General features: G+C 44.8%; 1 protein-coding gene across 4 annotated transcripts in view; it reads right to left on the bottom strand.

Annotated features, from left to right (window-relative positions):
- Positions 1-18751, bottom strand: part of LOC134353922 (guanylate-binding protein 1-like) — a 32803-nt gene extending 14052 nt beyond the window's left edge. The window contains exons 1-6 of one of the 4 annotated variants that reach the window (XM_063062461.1): positions 18551-18742; positions 7274-7507; positions 6627-6754; positions 5145-5254; positions 897-1084; positions 127-372 (exon numbers count right to left, since the gene is read on the bottom strand). In XM_063062461.1, coding sequence (XP_062918531.1) covers positions 127-372; positions 897-1084; positions 5145-5254; positions 6627-6754; positions 7274-7484 — 883 coding nt within the window. In that variant the 5' untranslated portion in view covers positions 7485-7507; positions 18551-18742. Of the gene's footprint in view, positions 1-62; positions 373-896; positions 1085-5144; positions 5255-6626; positions 6755-7273; positions 7508-18550 lie in introns of those variants that run through there. The other 3 variants (XM_063062460.1, XM_063062463.1, XM_063062462.1) reach the window with 3 other exon arrangements.
- Between the last annotated feature and the right edge of the window lie 2304 nt (positions 18752-21055).

Below are 21055 nucleotides of genomic sequence, written 5' to 3'. Positions count from 1 at the left end.
ACGTGGCACAGGCAGCAATCCTGAGATTACTACCATGAAGGTCTTGCTTTTCAGCGTCCTACCTAAATCCCTGAATTCTCTCTTCTCTGTACTGGAGAGGTGGTGAGGTTTTGCCCAGTTACTCACTTGGGCCCGTGACCAGTCGACCCGAAGGAAATTTTTTGACTTTCTTGTGGGTGTCAATGTAATTGATGAGTTTCTGTCGCTCCGTAACAAAATCTTCATCCAGATCCTTGTCTTCCAATTCCTGGAGCTGCTTGATTTTCTTCCCGGGTGTGGGAATGGGAAATGCAAAGCAGTGACGTGAGGGAAAATTATCACGGATACACCTGCAGAGTTCATTATATTCCTTGTCCTGCTCACTGATCTCACCTGTAAAAAAGAACCAGGAATCAGGCAGGAATCACCCTCACTGAGTCTGTTCTCCCATTCCCAACATTGTGACTGTTACCCACACGGCACTGGGGAGGAATAGGGGAAGGACAGGAAGGAAACAGAGGGGAGGCAGTTTGCGAGGTGTGATGGTGAGGGACAGGATGTGTGTGAGGGGCATCAAATGCATTGTAGTTGGGTCATGAGGAAATTCCGATGGGAAGGAGGTGTCAATAGGGTGGAAATGGTGCATTTATACCATCAAACCAGAGGACGGTGTACATTAGCATCAGGTTATTGCAGGGAAGTGTGAGATAATGTGAATGTGAACAGGGCAGGGGAATGCAGAGGAAGTGGGGAATGAGATATGTGAATGAACTGGCAGACCCAGGAGTGTGTGTTCATAGGCTGCCTCTTTCTCCAGCAGCCCCTGACACACTGAATTCAACCCTGCTCCCTCCCTTCTCTGGCCCCTTTCCAAGTTCACCCTATCTCCTCAGAGACTGGCACTGCCACATACTCACTGTCCTTCAGTTTCAGACTGTGCTCCAGGTACTCATCTGGAGTCACATTTTTTCCATCGATGTTCATATCCAGTGTCAAATCACGTATCACCCAGACAAATTCAGGAAAGAAACGGACAATGTCCCAGCTGTCAGAGTCATTGGGATGGGACCTAATCTGGATCCGCTTGGACAGTTCAATCACAAAACTGGGAGCAACATTAAGGATAAAGGAATGAAGGGTTGGCAGGAAAATGGTGAGTAATGTCAGTCACTGAGACAGAGTTACTGAGAGAACTGAGCAGTGTACACATCTCCCGTCGCAAGAGAAAGACTGAGTTGTAGCAGTTGGACTACAGATGTACCCCTTAGAGAGAGATAGACTAAGAGACACTGGTCAGTGTACAGATCTTCTGCTAAGAGTGAGGGACTGGAGATCCCTCTTGGTGAAAGAGACACCAGTCATAATGGAGATTTCTCCCTGACAGAGAGGTGTTATATACCACTGGGGTTCAGTTTTTCTGTGGATTGTCACTTTAAATCACCGAGAGAACCAAGACTGACTTTTGCTCTGTTGGATTTCTACTAGCTACAAAATTGTTTGGTTGCTATGGTGAGAGAGGTGGAGTTATTTGATGGACAATCGATTGTTTATGGTTGCTTCACAGCATGTTTATTTAAGCAAGGTCGGATGATTCTCACACAGACACATAGAGTCGAGTTGGGTTTGATCATGGAAAGACGCCAGTGATGGGGGCCGTTGCTGGTTAAAACTTTCAGTAGCCCACAAGGGTGAGTTGAGTATCGATCCAGAGTATTGATAAATGTCTCTCACAAGTTGCTGCAGCTAGAAGAGGAGAGAAAGGTTTGAAACAGAAGAAACAAGAAACCTAGTGACAAAGAGATCACTATTTGGACTCTCTCCAAGTAGCCCGTAAGGGTGAGTTTGATTCCATTCAAATACGAAAGTGTGACTGTCACATAGGAGTGGGTTCTCTGGTGAGGGGAAAACCTTTGCGAATACCATGAGTGTGTTTGCCCATTGTCTGGGTGTGGTAGTTCACTGAAGAAAGGCAACCCTGTGGCAAATCACTGTTGGAGTTACTTCGTATGTCGTGGAACCGGATAAGTGGCTATCATGTTGTGTGATTGGGGTAACCTTGTGGAATCGAATGGTGTGTCAACCCTTGTCTGAGTGGTAGTTTTCCCTTGAAGATGGTCCCCTTTTTTTGATAAGCTGCTGTCGATGATAATCCACATGTGGATTCGGTTTGAGTATCCTGTGGCCACCACTTTGGGATGACCCGAAGCTGAATTCGGGCATGGTATTGTGGTAACCACTTGTGAGAAAGGATGTTCCGTGAAGATCACTGTCGGTGATACTTTGTGTGTGGATTCGGAGCTGACGACAGACGACCAATGGCACCTGTTTACTTGTTCCTCTCCTATCATGGATTTCGCCTTTGGATTACAAATATCTCTCTCATAACAATAACAACTCCATGCATTGAACTGCACTTTATTACAATACCATTGTAAGACTTTAAATCTTGTCACCTGAGCTTGAAAGAGTTTGGGAATTATATTTACACACCTATACACACATAACACTGCTAACTTTTGATTATCTGGTTAAGTTACCATATTAAGTAGTTACTAATAAAGATAGTGGATTTTAACATCAAAAGCCAGGCTCCAGGTGTGCTCTATTGCTGCTGGTTCTTTTAAAACCATTGCGTGTACATGACAGAGGGTCCAATGAGTAACAGGCAAATCTACTGGCAGTTGAGAGCCCTGGATGTTAAGGATTATTGTAACTAGGGCTGTAAAATGGGGAGGTGTCTTGATTCAGATACAGGCACTTGGATCAAGCACTGGCATATCTAAGGTATGGCAGGTATGGCACATGCCCTGGGCGCCACTGAGCAGTTTCTATTAAAGTGAGACAAGCCATCCTCAGATAGTGAAAAAAGAATTTTCTTCAGCTGTATGATCTGTCTTTGGTTATCATGGATGAGAAGCACAAGGATGGCCTTATTTCAGAGCACTGTGTAAGAAGACCATGAAACATTTCTTCACGAAGAAGGAAAGTGGAGCTGAAAGACGTCAGAGACGAAAGAAACGAATGGCTGATGAGAACTCAAGAGCCACTAGGTTAACAGCTGAGGAGGAAATGGAGGGAGTCATGAAGCGAACACTCGACCATCTTCATAGAGAAATGGATGAAAGGTTCGCTCGTTTGCATGACACTGATGCCAAGTCTGGGTTCCTTCTCGATGTCGAGGGAGGGACTGTGTTATGGCGCCGACAGTAATGACCTAAAGAAGAAATGCGAAAATTTGGGCGAATTGTACAGCTCTGATGTTGATGGACAGCAGCTACATGAAGAAATTTTGGAAGGCAGAAAGTTGCTATCAAGGCGGGTCAACATGAAAATATCAAGACCTAAAGAGCTTCTTGAATTTATTGTTCAGTATGGAGATGAGAGCGTCTTCCCCAATCTTCGCTTTGCTAGTCAGATAATGCTAACCATCGCAGTTTCCATCGCCAGCTTTGAGAGATCATTCAGCAAGTTAAAACTAATACTTTCGTATTTGAGAGCCTCCATGGGTGAAGGCAGACTCTGTGATCTTGCTCTGCTGAGTGTAGAAAGAGAAGAAACTGAAAAAAACTGACTTTGATCACATCATAGAACAATTTGCATCAGTGAAAGCAAGGAAGGTGCAGTTATAATTTTCATGTAGTGCCATAATTTGTTAATTAAAAGATTAACGAGCTTGACTTGTATTTTTGAGCCGATATTATGGTAAAGTTATCTAAAAGATGGGTGTCAGATGTTTGGACAGGGACGCAATTTCAGTGCTTGCCGTAGGTGCTATTTTCCATAGATACACCCCTGGGATCAAGTGAATCATTGAATACATATAGAGGGTGCCAGAGTAAACTTAGGATGGAAACTTAGAGGGAAGAAGGCAGCTTGAGGTGACTTTAGTTAAAAAAAAGGAGAATTCTAAGTGACTTAACAAATATATTAATAAAAGAAGAGTAACATGGGGCAAACCGTGCCCCTGAAAGACCAAGATGGAAATGTATTTGTGGAACTGCAGGAGATGGGCACAGTTCTCAAGCACTATTTCACTGTCACAGTGGACAGTGAAGAGGGGTACCAGCAAGTACAGTGGGACCTTGGTCAGCTGGGCAGCTGCGCTCAGGAAAGTCAAATGGAATTCAGATAAGTACATAGAGTTACGTTTTGGAAGGACTAATCACTGTAGGACTTTTACATTAAATGCAGGGCTTCAGATACCTTTGAACAACAGAAGGACCTTGGAGTAGATGTGCATGGTTCCATTAGAGTGAAGTCACAAGTAGAGAGAACGGGGATGTGAATAAAGTTTTTGACAGGCTGGCCTTCATCAGTTAGTGCACTAACTTTGAAGTGGGTGGTTACACTAGGATTGTACAAAGCGTTAGTTTGGTCACACTTGGAGTACTGTGTACAGTTCCAGTCATGCAGTTATCGCAAGGATGTGATTAAAACAGAAAGACAGTAAAGAAACATTTTGAAAGATGTTGTCAGGAGTCATGGAAATGAGAGTTTAGACACCTTGGCCCTTATTCTTTGGAGCACAGAGATGAGGGGTAATCTCACAGCTGTAATAAAATCATAAAGGGCATTGCTAGGCTCAGTGCTCTTTGTTTACAAGGTTGGGGAAATGAAAGCTACAGGATATAGTATTATGGCTAGGGTGAAATGATTACTAAGAACCTGAAATATCATTTTCTATACCTAAAGGTTGATGATTATATTGAACCAGCCAGCAGAGGAAGTAGGTGAGGCACATCTATTTGACACATTTACGAAATATGTGGACAGATATGAAAATAATGAGAATTCAAAGGGATATGGGAACATGCTGGAAAATGGGATCAGCTTGAGAATACATTTTAGTTGGCACAGACAAGCATGGCCAATGGGATGCTTGCCTTGCTGTATAATTCAATGATTCTGTGATTGAGAGACAATGGTCAGTGTACAGATATATGCCAAAAGAAAGGACAGAGAAATGTAAGCATGTGCACAGATATAACACTGAGAGAGACAGGGACTGAGGTTAACTATTCAGTGCACAATCTCTGCCCAACAGAGTCGGCCTGCGAGATATCGGTCACTGTGCAGGTATTCCCGAGAGAGGTACTGAGAGAAACTGATCACTGTAGAGGTATCACCCTGCAAGAGAAGGACTGAGAGACATCAGTGAAGGATACTATAGGTCTTGCAGGGATTTATGGTCAATTTTGTCTTGACCATTGTAAATCAGGATGCTACTCAGAAGGACAGCCAGTGAATAGATGGAATTGTCATTGTTGATGTCTCCCTGCAGGTAGGACAGACAACCAGTTAGTGAGAGCTCTTGCTCAGAGATCAGTCTACTACATAAGCAATGGTCAATTTCTGGACAGTCCTCGCTCAGTGTTTACAGAGGTTGGTAGCATTGACACCATCCTTCCTGTCAATGCTACCAGTGGCAGGTGTATGGCCAAGGGAAGTCTCAGCCAGGGCTCACCAATACAGAGCAGGGAGAGAGCACACTGTCATGACACGTTAACATCCTTTACATTTGGGAGGATAGTGATGGGAATTGGTGTGGGTAGGATAGGAAACTTGGACCATATACAGTTCCAATGGAAAAGATGGCAGAATTTCTCCCGGCAGCTCAGCATGAACCTGTAATGAAAATGTCATTTAAATAATTAATAAATTAATTAAGTTTTACTTTAAATAGATAGATAGATATACTTTATTAATCCCGAGGGAAATTTGGTTTCATTACAGCCGCACCAACCAAGAATAGAGCGTAAATATAGCAATACAAAAAACCCCAACAATTAAACAACAAAATGCAAACTATGCCAGATGGAAAATAAGTCCAGAACCAGTCTATTGGCTCAGGGTGTCTGACCCTCCATGGGAGGAGCTGCACGTTCGATGGCCACAGGCAGGAACGACTTCCCGTGCCGCCAAGCGTTGTATCACGGTGGAATGTGGCCAAAGTCCCACATTAAAAAGTTCAATATCCAGTCTGCAAACATGTTCCTCGATCGTAATATACCCCAGATTGCACCATCCGTTGTTAACCAAATCAGTAAGCATCCAATTCCTTTACGCTTACCGCTCTCAGTGCACTTCTGGTCACCTGGAACAGTATTACCCACCGAACTCCTCTTCTCCGAAAATCTCTGTTGTCTCGACCCGGTCCTCCTTCCTCGGCTTTGTGATCCCCCTCTGCATCCTCTGTGAGTTTTCCTCCGGATTTCAGCAGGGGTGTCCGCCACTTTGTTCGCTAAGCCGGCCGGTATTTGCTGGTCCGTGGAATACACAATGCGACCTTGCTTCTGTCCCACGTATCGGGATGTAACCATTTCCAGCGCTAAAGAAAACCCAAATAAAACTCTCCCTACCAGCATGTTAGAGAGGGTGCAGCTTCGAAATGTTACCGTGAGAATAAAAAATACAAAAAATAACGTAAATTAAAAAGTAATAAGAAGAAAGTAAGAATAGATTGGAACGGCTGCACCAGGTTGCATGCACGACCGGCACATGCGCACTAAGTTGAGATTGTAAACAGCATTTAAACGTCCACCCTGCCTGTGGTGAGATTTGAACTCTGGTCTGTGGCTCATTCCTCTGTCTGTGGGTAATGAAACCACTGTTCTGAGGAGGGGGATAGTTGTGAGGGAGGAACTGACCTTCTCAGGATCTCCCAGACCGTTGGTGTCCAACAACAGGAGGACCTCTTTGGGTCTCTGAGGGAGGGATCGACACCACATCCAGATTCCTTTGGTGTGAGCCTGTGTGGTTGAATGCACTGAGAATCCTGCAGAGGGAGAGAGATAGAGGGAGACAGAGAAGTAAACTTTGCAAGAACATAAGTGGATCAATGAACTTCCATAGCTCAAAGACATGCAGGTTGTGAGTACCCTATCCCTAGTTTGTGAGTGAGGGATAGGGTTTGAGTGGAATTGATGGGAACATGGGCAGAATAAAGTGGGATTGTTGTAGAATTCATGAAAAAGAATGATTGATGATCAGCACAGAGTTGGTTTTACAGCAAGTGACTCTGGTTGCCATTAACCAGACCACTGTGCTTTCTGTATCCAAGATGCGAATCAAGCATACAATTTAAATTCCCCAGAGGTTTCCAGATCCATTGTCCAAAACAGTGATAGAAAGAGCAACATGACATCAACGGATGTCTCCAGTACATCTCCCACTACTGACAGCTTGACAATGCAAATGTGCTCTGTGTGTCCCAGGTCTCAGGATAATTTCTGCAAGACTGATAGTAAACAGAGGTGAAAGGTTAGAGGTGGAAGTTTACAGCCACTGCCCTTACCCTTCTTGTCTCCCGCGAGACAGTTCATGAGGTAGGACTTCCCTGAACGAGCAGCACCAACCACAGCCACAACAACCATTGGATCCTCGATGGACTTGAGGACCTTCACAGCCTCTGGGTTAAGCTGCAGCTTCCCGTCCTTGTTATAAACCAGCTGCAAGGGTTTCTCCATCTTCTGTTTGGTGGCAGCAGTATCTCCAGTTGCTGACATCAGACAGTCCTGTCCCGAAATGTCTACAAAGTCAGAGCAAGTGAATCACACTCCAATTGAATCAGAGTAAATGGAACAGACAAGACACAGAGCACATTAGCAAAACACAATCCTGAGCTCTTGGAGTAGATCCCAAATTTTAATTTACTCACCGGAAATTGTTAATCTACAGTATATACCAATCCCACATGCTATGGATTGTAAACTGGCCTCTAAATCACTACTGTAGATCCTTTATTTCATATATACTCACGCCAAACACTTGGAATAGATTATAGCCTATAACTCACTCCTGGGAAGCTGTTTCTCAACATCTCATCTTCCCAAATCTCTGCATTAGATCCAAGTGTCTCAAACACTTGCACAGTTCTGTTTGTTTTCTACAGAAACCTCTGTTACGTACCCCGTAACTGGGTTGCCAAACCAGCAGAAATGGATCACTCAGTTGGAGTCTGGAGTACTAGAACTAAGAAAGTTTTATTAATGAAACAAGCAACACAGTAATCGAAATGATAATAAATGCAACAGTTCAGCGATGATAATCACACATGTGCACAGAATTAAGATAACAGCATCAATCAAGCTCTATCGTTGTCTAGGGGTAAATGACCAAATTTCAAAATGACTCAAAGCTCAGTCCAGTTCAGTTCGCAGTAATCGTTGCCATGGCGATGGACAACGTGGGGGAAGAGAGAGAGGGAACAGGAACAACTGATCATTCAGCACTGCTTCACTCACAGACCGGCGATATTGCTCACAAGCAACTTTTGGGCGGGTCCTTGGTGATGTCACCTGAGGTCACCGACTGTGACCCCTCCTCCAGATGCGGTCGCTCCTCTGCAGTGAACCCCGCACCCAGGCAAGGGCGGACACACACCGGGTTCCCGCTGATCGTACCTTTCCCCCCTGGTCGTTGTCTGATACTTCTCACCCACTCGTGAGAGGCTCACCGCTTCCAGGGTCTCGTTACCTCGGGTGGCGTGTGTGTCGCCTTAGCGAACTGGTCCCTTTTTATCCCCCTGCTGGGGTATCGCCTGTCCATCACTTCAAACAGTTCAAGGTTCAAAGGGGGGAGCCGCTCCAGACAGCTCTCTCCCCCACATCCCTTCATTACACATCTCCAGACGCTGCTCCATTGTTCCTTATCTCTCCTTCCCCTGAGGGCAGGTGGCAGACCAACTGCTGATGCCACTGATGCTAGCCCAGGCCAGCAAACATCTTAATTTTATGTGTATTCTCGTCACACCTCCAAAGCAGTGGATTAGGTCTCAGCCTGCAGCTCACTCTCAGGAGTCTGTTTTATAACATAACACACAAAGGACCCTTCCGTTAATTACTCCAAGGGATCTGCTGTGATATTGTCATGGTCCTGACTGAACAGCCACAGGCATCCAAGATCCAGCGCTCCAATTCCCCGGAGTATGGTTAGCTGCCACTGTCCCTTAGAGACTCAGACTGCCAAGTATTGCTGGCACATTCCTCCATGGAAAGTCTGTACTTAAAGGCCTCGTGCTGAGCACTCAGTGCTCAATCCAAGGAGATCCATTTCTAGTGCTATTGTTTGTGATTTTGCCTTTGGATTTTGTTTGTATCATGTTGTTTATTTTGAGTCTGAATTAATTCTGGACCTTACTCTGCACTTGAATTAACCACCATCCATAGGTCTCTCGTTACAGTACGATTGAGTCATCGTGAACACAGCAGAGTACGAATGTCTGCAAACCACACTGGCCTACCAGGGAGCAACTGTAGGTAGACCTGACAACAAGCTTCTGGAGATCCCCACCACTCTGCAGAAACTCTCATATTCCAGTGAGCAGGATTCAAGTTCAGTCGGAGTGGCTGCCAGCTCCAGGCATGTTCAGGCTGGAGGCTCTGTCAATAATCGTCTATACCCCATCAGGAAGGCCTCAAAGCTCTCTGCTTCTTTCTTGACAAAAGAACCAACCAATTCCCCTCCACCACCACTCTCCTCTGTCTGGCAGAATTGGTCCTCACCCCGAAAATTGTTTTCCCTTTGGCTCCTCCAGTTCGCAGTTCCTGATGTTTATAATTATTGTCCTATAAGTTTGCTAAGTATGCCCACAGGGAAATAATCTCAGGTTTATATGTGGTGACATGTATGTACTCTGATAATACATTTACTTTGAATGCCCACTTTCTCTAAACCCAAGGGATAGCTATGGACATTCGCATGGGCTCAAGCTATGCCTGCCTCTTTGTTGTCCCTGTAGAATAGTTTATGTTCAAGACCTTACCCAGTTTTGCTCCCCAAATCTTCCTCTGCTACACTGATGACTGTGTTGGTGCTGCTTCGTGCATCAATACTGAGCTCATCAATTTTATCAATATTGCCTCAAACTTCCACCCTGTACTTAATTTAACTTGGTCCATCTGACACCTCACTTAACTTTCTTGATCTCTCTGTCCATCTCTGGAGACAAACGCCAACTGACATCAATTACAAACCTACTGATGTCCAACTATACTTTTTCCAGAGGCTCAGGCGCAGTTAGTGTTGCTGTCTGAGCCCTATGGAGAGTATCAAAGGAGCAGATTTGCATAAGGCCGTGTTTTTAAAATGGGTGGCCTGATGTCGATGTGGCAATCATTTCACTGAGCACCTACACTCTGTCCACCAGAAAAAGTGGGATCACCCAGTAGCCACCCATTTTAATTCACTTCACATTCCCATTCCATTATGTCCATCCATGTCCTCCTCCACTGTCATGATGAGGGTACACTTAGGTTGGAGGAACAACATCTTGTATTCCGTTTGGGTAGCCTCAAACCTGATGGCATGAACATGAACATCGGTTTTTCAAGCTTCTGGTAATGCACCCCACCCCCACTTCACCACTTCCCATCCCCTTTTCTTTCCCTCACCTCAACTCCTTGCCTGCCCATCACCTCCATCTGGTGCTCCTCCCCTCCCCACCCCTCCCCCACCCCCTTTTCTTCCATCCATGACCTTCTATCCTCACCTATCAGATTCCCCCTTCTTCAGCCCTGTAACTTTTTCACCAATCAACTTCCCTGCTATTTAATTCATCCCTCCCTCTCCTGGTTTTACCTATCACCTGTGTATCTCTTTCCCCTCCCCCACCCTTTAAACCTACTCTTCAGCTCTTTTTCTCCAGTCATGCTGAAGGGTCTTGGCCTGAAACATCAACTGTACTTTTTTCTATAGATACTGCCTGGCCTGCTGAGTTCCTCCAGCATTGTATGGGTGTGTGTTGCCTAGATTTCCAGCATCTGCAGATTTTCTCTTGTTAGAGTGTGCCTTTTGTGTAGTACAGGTTGTGTTTTCCAAATGAACTGATTTTTTTTTGATGGTGATAAGAGAGATTGATGAGGGCAGGGCAGTGGATGAAGTTTTCATGGATTTTAATAAGGCATTTGACAAAGTCCCTCACGGGAGGCTAATCCAGAAGATTAAGATGCGTGGGGTCCACAGCGAATTGGCCGTTTGGCTTCAGAATTGGCTTGCGCATTAGAGACAGAGAGTAATGGTTGAAGGGACTTACTCGAGCTGGAAGTCTTTAATTAGTGGTGTTCCACAGGGATCTGTGATGGGACCTCTGCTGTTTGTGATGTATATACAGTTAATCAGGGGTCCCCAACCTTTTTTGCAGTGCGGACCGGTTTCATGTTGACAATATTCTTGCGGACCGGCCGACCGGGGTCGGTGGTGGGGGCGGGATGGTTGCCAACGGACAAGTGTAGCAGTCAAATACGTTGCGTTTACCCAGAGAAAGACTACAATGACCATGAAGCCTTGCGCGGTCACCAGTGCGCATGCGTGAACCTGCTGATTATTTTCCCGTAAATCCTGTTTGGCGATTCTGCTTCGGAGGGGGGTGTTAATCACGACCGGAATATCGGTGATAAGTGGCTAATACACTCAATTTCGTTTCTAAAAGGCTTTATCTAACGAATTTAATATTAAACACACAGCGCATTTTCCTCGCATGAATATAACGATAAGTCAATTATCAGGGGAGGACAGGGGAGCTAAGTGTTGAACGAACTTCCAGTAGAAGTGTCAGAAGCAGGTTCGATATTATCATTTAAAGAAAAATTGAATAGGTATATGGACAGGAAAGTAAATGGAGGGTTATGGGCTGAGTGCAGGTCGGTGGGACGAGGTGACAGTAGCGTTCGGCACGGACTAGAAGGGCAGAGATGGCCTGTTTCCGTGCTGTAATTGTTATATGGTTATATAAGGCAATAGCATCATAACATTTTAAGTAACGTTTGGATATTAAACACAGCGCATATTTTCCCCGTATGAACTTATAAAATCATTGCAACGCACCAATAGCGCTGAATCAGTGGGAGCCCTGGGCTTGCTTTCCTGCAACAAGACAGTCCTATCGAGGGGTGATGGGGGACGGCGATACTCGAATGGGGTTCCTTACGTCCAGTCTAATCCGCAATTTAGTTTTTGTTACATTCATCGCAGAGATGTGTTGGAAATGGAAGCAACGTTTTCGGTGCTTCCGTGGCTATCTCAGGATATTGAGCCTTGACTTTGATCCAGAATGCCGGCAGAGATGATATGTCAAACAGACTTTTCAGCCCGCCGTCATTTGCAAACTCGAGGAGTTGATCTCCTTCCCGCGCTGACATGGACGATGCGCGGGTAATGGCTCAACAGTGCGCGTGACAGGGAATGAGGAAAGGTGCAGCTGACTCATACCGCCAACTCATATCGTTTCCTCGCGGCCCGGTAGCGCATGCTCTGCGGCCCGGTGGTTGGGGACCGCTGCAGTAAATGACCCGGATTAAAATGTAGTTGGGTGGGTTAGTAAATTTGCAGATGATACCAAGATTGGTGGAGTTGTGGATAGTGTAGCAGAATGATAAAGAATACAGTACAGCATAGATCAGCAGCAGATACGGGCAGGGAAATGGCAGATAGAGTTTAACCCAGATAAATGTGAGGTGTTGGACCTTGGTAGGGCAAATGCAAGGAGACAGTTTAGTGTTAAGGGAAAGATCCTTAACAGTGCTGCTGAGTAGAGTGATCATGGGATCCAAGTTCTTAACTCTTTCAAAGTAGCTACACAGATCAATATGGTGGTTAAAAAGGCTTATTGAATGCTTGCTTTTATTAGTCGAGACACTGAGTTCAAAAGTCAAGAGATTACACTGCAACTTTGTAAGTCTCTGGTGAGGCCGTATCTGGACTATTGCATTAAGTTCTGGTCACCCCACTACAGTAAAGATTTTGAGCCTTTGGAGAGGATGCAGAAGTGGTTTACCAGGATGCTGCCTGTTTAGAGGGCATGTACTACCAGGACAGGCTGGATAATCTTGGGTTGCTTTCTCTGGAGCAGCAGAAGCTGACAGGAGATCTGATAGAGGTTTATAAGAATATGAGAGGCAAGTGTAAAATAGACAGGGAGTATCTGTTTCACAGGGTTGAAAAAAAGAGGGCCTGCACCAATGGGAAGAGGGGGTAGATTCAAAGGATATGTGGGGGTTAATTTGTTACTGTGTTACTGGGTGTGGTGGATACCTGATATGATGGTAGAGGCAGATACATTAGAAGTTTTTAAGAGAGATTTAGATAAGCACGTGGATAGAAGGAAGATAGAGGAATATGGACATGGTGTAAATAGGAGGGATTAGTGTTTGGGTGTTTTTGATTTGCTTTTAAGCTGGTTCAGCACAACGTTTTCAGCTGAAAAACCTGTTCCTGTGCAGTAGTCTTCTATGTTCTATACTTCTTAAAAATACCTCCTGTAAAAATACAATTTTCTCAATGTCTTTGCCTCTGCCTTATCAGTTCCCAGTATGAGGCTTTCCATTCCAGGACATCAGAGATATCCTCCTACATTTAAGGTTGGAGTTTCCCTCCCTTCATTATTGATGTTGCCCTCACCCACATCTCCATTTCTCATTCATCCATGCTCACCCTGTCTTCCCAACACCACAATAGTAATAAAGTTCCTTTTGTCCTTGCCTACCACCCCATCATCCTGAGTATCCAACATATTATCCACCACAACCTCTGCTATTTCCGAAAGCTGAGTAATGTCTTTAGTGATAGTCTCTGCTGCCAAAGTGACCCCTGATGCCACAGAGATGGAGCTGTAGTGGAATAAGGTGAACCTTCGAGCTAATCTAACTCAATAATGTTTCAGCTAAACATGACACGTCTGTTGAGAAACCCAACCCAGCTGTTGGACTTGCAATGCTGCTGAAAAAGGTGTTTTGGCAAAAGAGCCACCGGTACTTTCTGTTACATCAGTGGAGAAGATAGCTATTTCAAGTGAGACTGTGAGGGACAGGAAAACCTTCAGAAAGCAAGTCAGCAGTTAATCAAACAGAGAAGAAAAGAAGCAAAGTTACAGTGGGACCCAGTAAAGGGCTGACCTGACATTTCAAAGAGAACACGTTCCAATCAGCATATTAAAGGCAAAACGCTATTCCTGAAGGATTCTGGAAGCAAGCTCTGATGAAGGTGATTGAAGTTGTTGATGCTGGAGCCATATTTGACACAGGTTCTCAAATTTTTACTTTAGCAGTTTTCTGCAAATGTAGCATGTCCCATTAGTACGAGGAAATCTGCAGATGCTGGAAAGTCAAGCAACACACACAAAAAATGCTGGTGAACGCAGCAGGCCGGGCAGCATCTATAGGAAGAAGTACAATCGACGTTTCGGGCCGAGACCCTTCATCAGGACTAACTGAAAGCAGAGGTAGTAAGAGATTTGAAAGTGGGAGTGGGAGGGGGAGGGGGAGATCCGAAATGATAGGAGAAGACAGGAGGGGGAGGGATGGAGCTAAGAGCTTGAAAGTTGACTGGCAAAAGGGATGCAAGGCTGGAGAAGTGAAAGGATCATGGGAGGAGAAGCCTAGGGAGAGAGAAAGGTGGAGGGAAGTCCAGAGAATGGAGAGTACGGAAGGAGTTATAGTGAGTGGACAGAGGGAGAAAAAAAAGGGGGAAATAAATAAATAAATAAGGGATGGGGTACAAAGGGGATGAGGGGCATTAACGGAAGTTAGAGAAGTTAATGTCCATGCATCAGGTTGCAGGCTACCCAGACAGAATATAAGGTGTTGTTCCTCCAACCTGAGTGTTGCTTCATCTTGACAGTAGGGGAGGCCATGGATAGACATATCAGAATGGAAATGGGATGCGGAATTTAAATGTGTGGCCACTGGGAGATCCTAATTTCTCTGGCGGACATATCAGAATAGGAATGGGACGTGGAATTAAGATGTGTGGCCACTGGGAGATCCTGCTTTCTCTAGCAGACATTTTAATTCAAAGTCCCATTCCCATTCTGATATGTCTATCCCCATCCCTTATTTATTATTATTATTATTTTTTTAAATTTCTTTTTCCTTCTTTTTTCTCTCTCTTTTTTATCCGTCTGTCCCTCTCACTATAACTCCTTCCCTACTCTCCATCCTCTGGGCTCCCCGCCCCCTTTCTTTCTCCCTCGGCTTCCCATCCCATGATCCTCTCCCTTCTCCAGCTTTGCATCCCTTTTGCCAATCAACTGTACAGCTCTTGGCTTCATCCCTCCCCCTCCTGTCTTCTCCTATCATTTCGGATCTCCCTCTCCCCCTCCCACTTTCAAATCTCTTTATACCGCTGCTTTCAGTTAGTCCTGACGAAGGGTCTCGGCCCGAAACGTCGACTGTACCTCTTCCTAGAGATGCTGCCAGGCCTGCTGCGTTCACCAGCATTTTTTGTGCATTTTCACACACCAGCATTTTTGGTGTGTGTCCCGTTAGTAATAGTGTTTTGGCTTTAGCTAAAGATAAAGAGCCATGTTGTCCAACTTAGGTATGTTGTGTCAGCAAATCAGGTCTGTCTTGGTACTTATTGTAACCTTCTGACCAGTGGAAGATTTGGGAGAGCTATGCTAGATCAAAGGGCAGTAGTCTAGTTTGGGGTATTTTGTGCGGGACACAAAGAAAGATGCTGCAGAATATCCTTCGAACGAGAGGACTCCGTTGTAAGAAGTGCTTTGTGCAGATGAATGGCTCCAAGGAGGAAGAGTCAATACTCCTGAGAGAGTCAGTTCGTTTCAGGTGGTCTTCGAGGGAAGTTCAAACTGTGGCTGGTGTCCTTCAGGAAGAACGTGGGTTCAGCGATTGAGTACAGCGATAACCCTGACTTTTCCAGAAATGAGCTTCAACGTTTAACTGTCGTGGGTCCTTTTAATTTTCTTTTCCTTTTCGGTAACTATTAAAGCTGAAATTTTAGTAAGTATATTTCCTTTGTAATTTTATGCCGGAATAGGATCTACTAGTTTTCTGGCGAGCGATGACTTTACATGGAGCAGTATATGCACACCTTTTGCTACAATCAATGTTCCTCCCCGGAACATCCCAACTTTACTGTTTGGTTGAACCCCAAATCATACCGACCCAAGACGTATATCGTTTACGAAAGGTGGCCTTCTCGCCGCTGAGTGAGGCGGCTGTTAGCAGACATGACTAACGAGCCAAGTTTGTGTACCAACCCCGGTGAGAGTATTACATAATCTTTCCTTATAACTCAGGTCCTCCAGACCTGGTTAACCGATAAATAGCCGGTAAACTACATATGTGCGGATGGACTGAGATCAGTGATTTCCAGCGGAAGTTCGGGGAAATAAAGTCGTCAGGGGGCGTTCATGATTCTTGCGGGGGGGCGGAAATCGGTAGCCAAACTAGAGACACGACACCCGACCGAGCATTAGTAGAGCAGGCACTTACAAAAAAGTACACGGCATTGATACACAGAAAGAACCACACTCTGAAACTCAGTAATCTCATCGGACCGTACCAACCAAACAGACATTATTGGAGATGCATAAATTAGCAGCCATGGTGCCAAACAGTTCCCCTTGACTCAAGACACGGAACGAGTTCATGTAATTTAACTGTTGGAAAGTTAAGTATACCCTCTCACCTTTCTCTTCAGATCTATGGAAAATAGGTCGCGCAATGATACAGCGCTGGCCGGAACAAACGGTAAAATGGAGCCACTCAGTGAACCTGCCATCCCCGAGGATTCTTGTTGAGCGGTTCAAAGCGATTTCGGCTTCATATGTGAGTTCAGGAACTATCACTGGGGATTACGAGACCTTACATGACTGGTCCATCGCGCTAACTGGAATAGTATAAAGGTAGCTTGCCGAACATCAGCTCTATCCTGACTCTGAGCCAGATTCCAATCTGAATCCTGGTCAGCGTAATTTCCGCGGGTGTGATAGTCTTCATGTTCGCCTGCCATTTCTTTGCATGTCGCTACCATCGATACATCCGTGTCAACTCACTGACATCATCAACATCTGACAGGCTTTCCCAGTGTGGGTTATTTTTTTATTTTATTTTAGCCCCGTTAATGATGGATAAAGACATTCGGTGCGATCTCTATAAGTCTGAAGGCAGTGAAGCCTTGAATTCTAATCCTGCTAAGAAACAGAAACTACAGAAAGTGCGTCAATACAATGTTACATTCATGGAGTATGGTTATAGTCCGTTCCTGTCAGATCAGCAACGCCCCATGTGTGTAATTTGTAATACTGTGCTTCTAATGAAGCCATGAAACCATCAAGATTGCAGGAACACTTCCGTAAAAGACACCCTGAGTAATGTTATTACTCAGTTCCAGAAGCTGAAAGCAGCATTTGAAAAGCGTTGCACACTCGAGTCATTTGCTAAAAAAGCTATTAAAAAAATCTTAATCGTGGTCTCATTGCTTCTTCTAACATTTGCAACGTGTGGAACATCTCATACAACTGGTGAAAGATTAATAATGTGTGCTGTATCAGAGTGTTCACCGCTGTTCTCGAAATGGATACCAGTATTGTAAAATCAATTCCTCTGAGTCATAACTGTAGCTCGTCGTATTGATGAAATGGGTGAAGACATTGAGTATTCACAGCGCTACAAAAAAACAGAATTTGGGATACAACTGGATAAGTCAAGTGTGCGAGACAACGAGTCATATGTATGGTTTATCAAGAATGGAAAAGTTTACGAAGAGATTCTCTTTTATAAAAGGTTGAAAACAACTATCAACGGAGAATCAATGTATAAAATGTACATTGCGGATAAAAGTATTCCGATTAGGAACATGATTTCTTCTGCAACTGACAGGCACCACATATGACAGGACGCCATGCTGGTTTAGTGGCATTTATGAAAAAAAAATAATTCCAAGTCTGTTTGCAATCCATTGCGTAATTCATTGTCAACTTCTCGCAGCCAGCTACTTTTTTCCAGACAGGAAATGTAGAAACAAAACATTGAATCTGGCCAAAAAATGCAGTGACCACTTTTATTGAAAAATGGAAAATAGAAAGCAAAATATCGGGAGAAGATGTTATCAGTTTCCCTGCATGGAAATTATGGCATTCACTCTCACAGACGTTGATTTGCAGTCTCTGAAGAAGGATTTTCAGAACTGGTTCAAGGATTTGAACCATCTGAAAATTCCCGACTGGGTAATTAATCCATTTCCTTGCAAGGTGGAATAACAGGGAAAGGACTTGCAAGAATAAATCATCGGAATTCAGAATGATGAAGAAGCAAAAATTCTTTTCAAAAATGTCAGCTCCTGTGTTATGTAGTTATACCATGATACGAAGTTTCCTGGTCTTTGGAGAAGAGCCAAACTGCTCTTCATCACATTTCCACCCTCCTGCCTTGTTGAAAGAGACTTCAGTGCAGTGAACAGCATACTCACACAAAACAAAAACAGAAACCGCTTGGACATTGTTACGCGTCGGGACTTAAGGCTTTTGCTGTCGCAACTTGAACCAGATATTTCAAATCTTGCTAAAAACCATGAAATTCAAGGATCACATTGATATCGAAGTTGCTTTACCACGCACAGTTTCTCTGTAAGCTCGGTTTAAAGATTAAAAAAAAGCAGAATAATTTTTCTCATGCTAGCATATGGTAAACATGTTTTTTACACTATAGGGGCTCGGAAGGTATATTATGCCTTGGGCATTAGGGGAGTGCTTTAGGGGAACGTTGGGCTAAAAAAAAAGGTTAGGAAACACTGACTTAGAAATCCACAAGAGAATTTTTCGTGCTTCTCTCACCTGAATATCTGGAACTTCAAGACAACTCGCTCTCTTGCCGGCAGCTTCTCTCCGTCGGAACCTAGCGTCGAGAGTCAACCGAAAGGGGATTAGCTGTTGATATTCTCTATACCGGCACTTCCGTGCTGTGCTGTTATTTGTGTAGCCATTCTGTGTGCGCTGATTGGTTGAGTGTAAGAGTGTAATAACAAGTTTGGTTGTAGCGTTAATTTGTTGTTATTTTCGTTTGTTCAGTTTTAAATTTTGGACGCGGCTACTTTTATAACTTGTGTTTGGTCGCCTTACAGGTGTCACAAAGGATAACTCCCCCCCACCGCCTCCCCCGCCTATCCCTTGTATCGGGCTGATTTTTTGAGCGGTAATACAAGCGCTTAGCTTGTTTTCGACGAAAAAGCGAGCCGATAATTAGGTAGCGGGGAAGTTGTTGTAAGTCTAACGGAAGGACGAAGAGTCGCTTTGCGGTACAGTTTTCCGGCAGAGAATGCGAATCGATCAGGGGACGCAAATCTAGAAGGTCCAAGCACACGCTAGTCGTTCGGCATTATCTGGTACATAGGGAATAAAGTAGTAGTATCAACAGGAGTTTACTTTTAAGAATTTAAACAAATAAACTACCAATCTTCAGTCGTCCTTCAGAACTATCAGAATCTTCAGAATGTAGCCTCTGCAACGGTAGTCTTGCCTTGTGTTCGGACTCACGGACAGTTGCTTCCGGGAGTATTCATATGTGAGAAAGTCAACTAATCCAACACATCGGGAACAAGGTTTGGTTGAACGTGAGAAGAAGGTAGCTGACCTGTGATGTTGTAGAGAATTGGCAGCTGTCCTGTAGGGAGGTAGTGTGCACCCCAAGAGAACCACAGGTTGAGACTCAGACCAGAGAGAGAGAGGTAGGTGACCGTGGGAAGGAAGCGCAGGGTACGAGGTGCACACTGTCCGGGGGCATCATCTCCAGACTTGGAATTGCTCAACCATTTAGAACATCTAGCAATGCTAGACAACCAACATGAAGCCTCTGATATTTATAGGCAGGAAAGAGGAGACCAACAAACACCTAATCCTAAACCAAAACCTCTTGAAAAGGAAGTGGTGATAGCAGGGGACTCAATTGTCAGCGGGGTTAAGAATCAGATGTGTACTGACAAGGATTCTCGTACAGTGTGTTTCCTACCTGGAGCACAAGTAAGAAACCTCTCTGGACGAGTAGATAAGCTCCTGGCCAGAGCGGGAGTGGATCCAGTAGTCATTGTCCCCATCGGGACAAATGGCATAGGTAAGGGCTGGCTGCCAGTTCTGCAAGACAGAAGAGTGAGGTGAGAAGCTTAGGGACAGAACTGACAAGGTGGTCTTCTCAGAAGTTCTTCCTGTGCAATGCCAGGTAAAATGGAGGGGAATGGAAGATTTAACGTGTTGCTCAAATCATGATGTGTGCTAGAGGGGCAAAGGTTTATGGGATATTGGGGCGCCATTTAAAGCAGATGGAACCTGTACCGATGGGATGGGTTGCATTTGAACTGGAGGGACACTAATGTACTGGGCAGGTTTATGCTTCAGTTAATTGAGGACTGTTTAAACTAGGAAATGGGATAGGATAGGTGTATCCCCCGGGAAAGGTTTCACTGCTAATGTAATGTTTTTTTTTCTGTAGCGGCAATGTTTTGGTCCCTTAATCTGAGGAAAGACATCCTTGCCATAGAGGGAGTACAAAGAAGGTTCACCAGATTGATTCCTGGGATGGCAGGACTTTCATATGATGAAAGACTGGATAAACTAAGTTTATACTCGTTGGAATTTAGAAGATTGATGGGGGATCCGATTGAAACGTATAAAATCCTAAAGGGAAACAACAGGAATTCTGCAGATGCTGGAAGTTCAAGCAACATACAGCAAAGTTGCTGGTGAACGCAGCAGGCCAAGCAGCATCTATAGGAAGAGGTGCAGTCGAGGTTTCAGGCCGAGACCCTTCGTCAGGACTAACTGAAGGAAGAGTGAGTAAGGGATTTGAAAGTTGGAGGGGGAGGGGGAGATCCAAAATGATAGGAGAAGACAGGAGGGGGAGGGATAGAGCCGAGAGCTGGACAGGTGATAGGCAAAAGGGGATACGAGAGGATCATGGGACAGGAGGTCCGGGAAGAAAGACAAGGGGGGGCGGTGACCCAGAGGATGGGCAAGAGGTATATTCAGAGGGACAGAGGGAGAAAAAGGAGAGTGAGAGAAAGAATGTGTGCATAAAAATGAGTAACAGATGGGGTACAAGGGGGAGGTGGGGCCTTAGCGGAAGTTAGAGAAGTCAATGTTCATGCCATCAGGTTGGAGGCTACCCAGACGGAATATAAGGTGTTGTTCCTCCAACCTGAGTGTGACTTCATCTTTACAGTAGAGGAGGCCGTGGATAGACATGTCAGAATGGGAATGGGATGTGGAATTAAAATGTGTGGCCACTGGGAGATCCTGCTTTCTCTGGCGGACAGAGCGTAGATGTTCAGCAAAGCGGTCTCCCAGTCT

The sequence above is a fragment of the Mobula hypostoma genome, chromosome 11, assembly GCF_963921235.1.
Source record: "Mobula hypostoma chromosome 11, sMobHyp1.1, whole genome shotgun sequence".
In the NCBI taxonomy this organism is placed as follows: Eukaryota; Metazoa; Chordata; class Chondrichthyes; order Myliobatiformes; family Myliobatidae; genus Mobula; species Mobula hypostoma.
The sequence above is the reverse complement of the archived record's forward strand: the minus strand, read 5'-3'. Positions and strand labels throughout refer to the sequence as shown.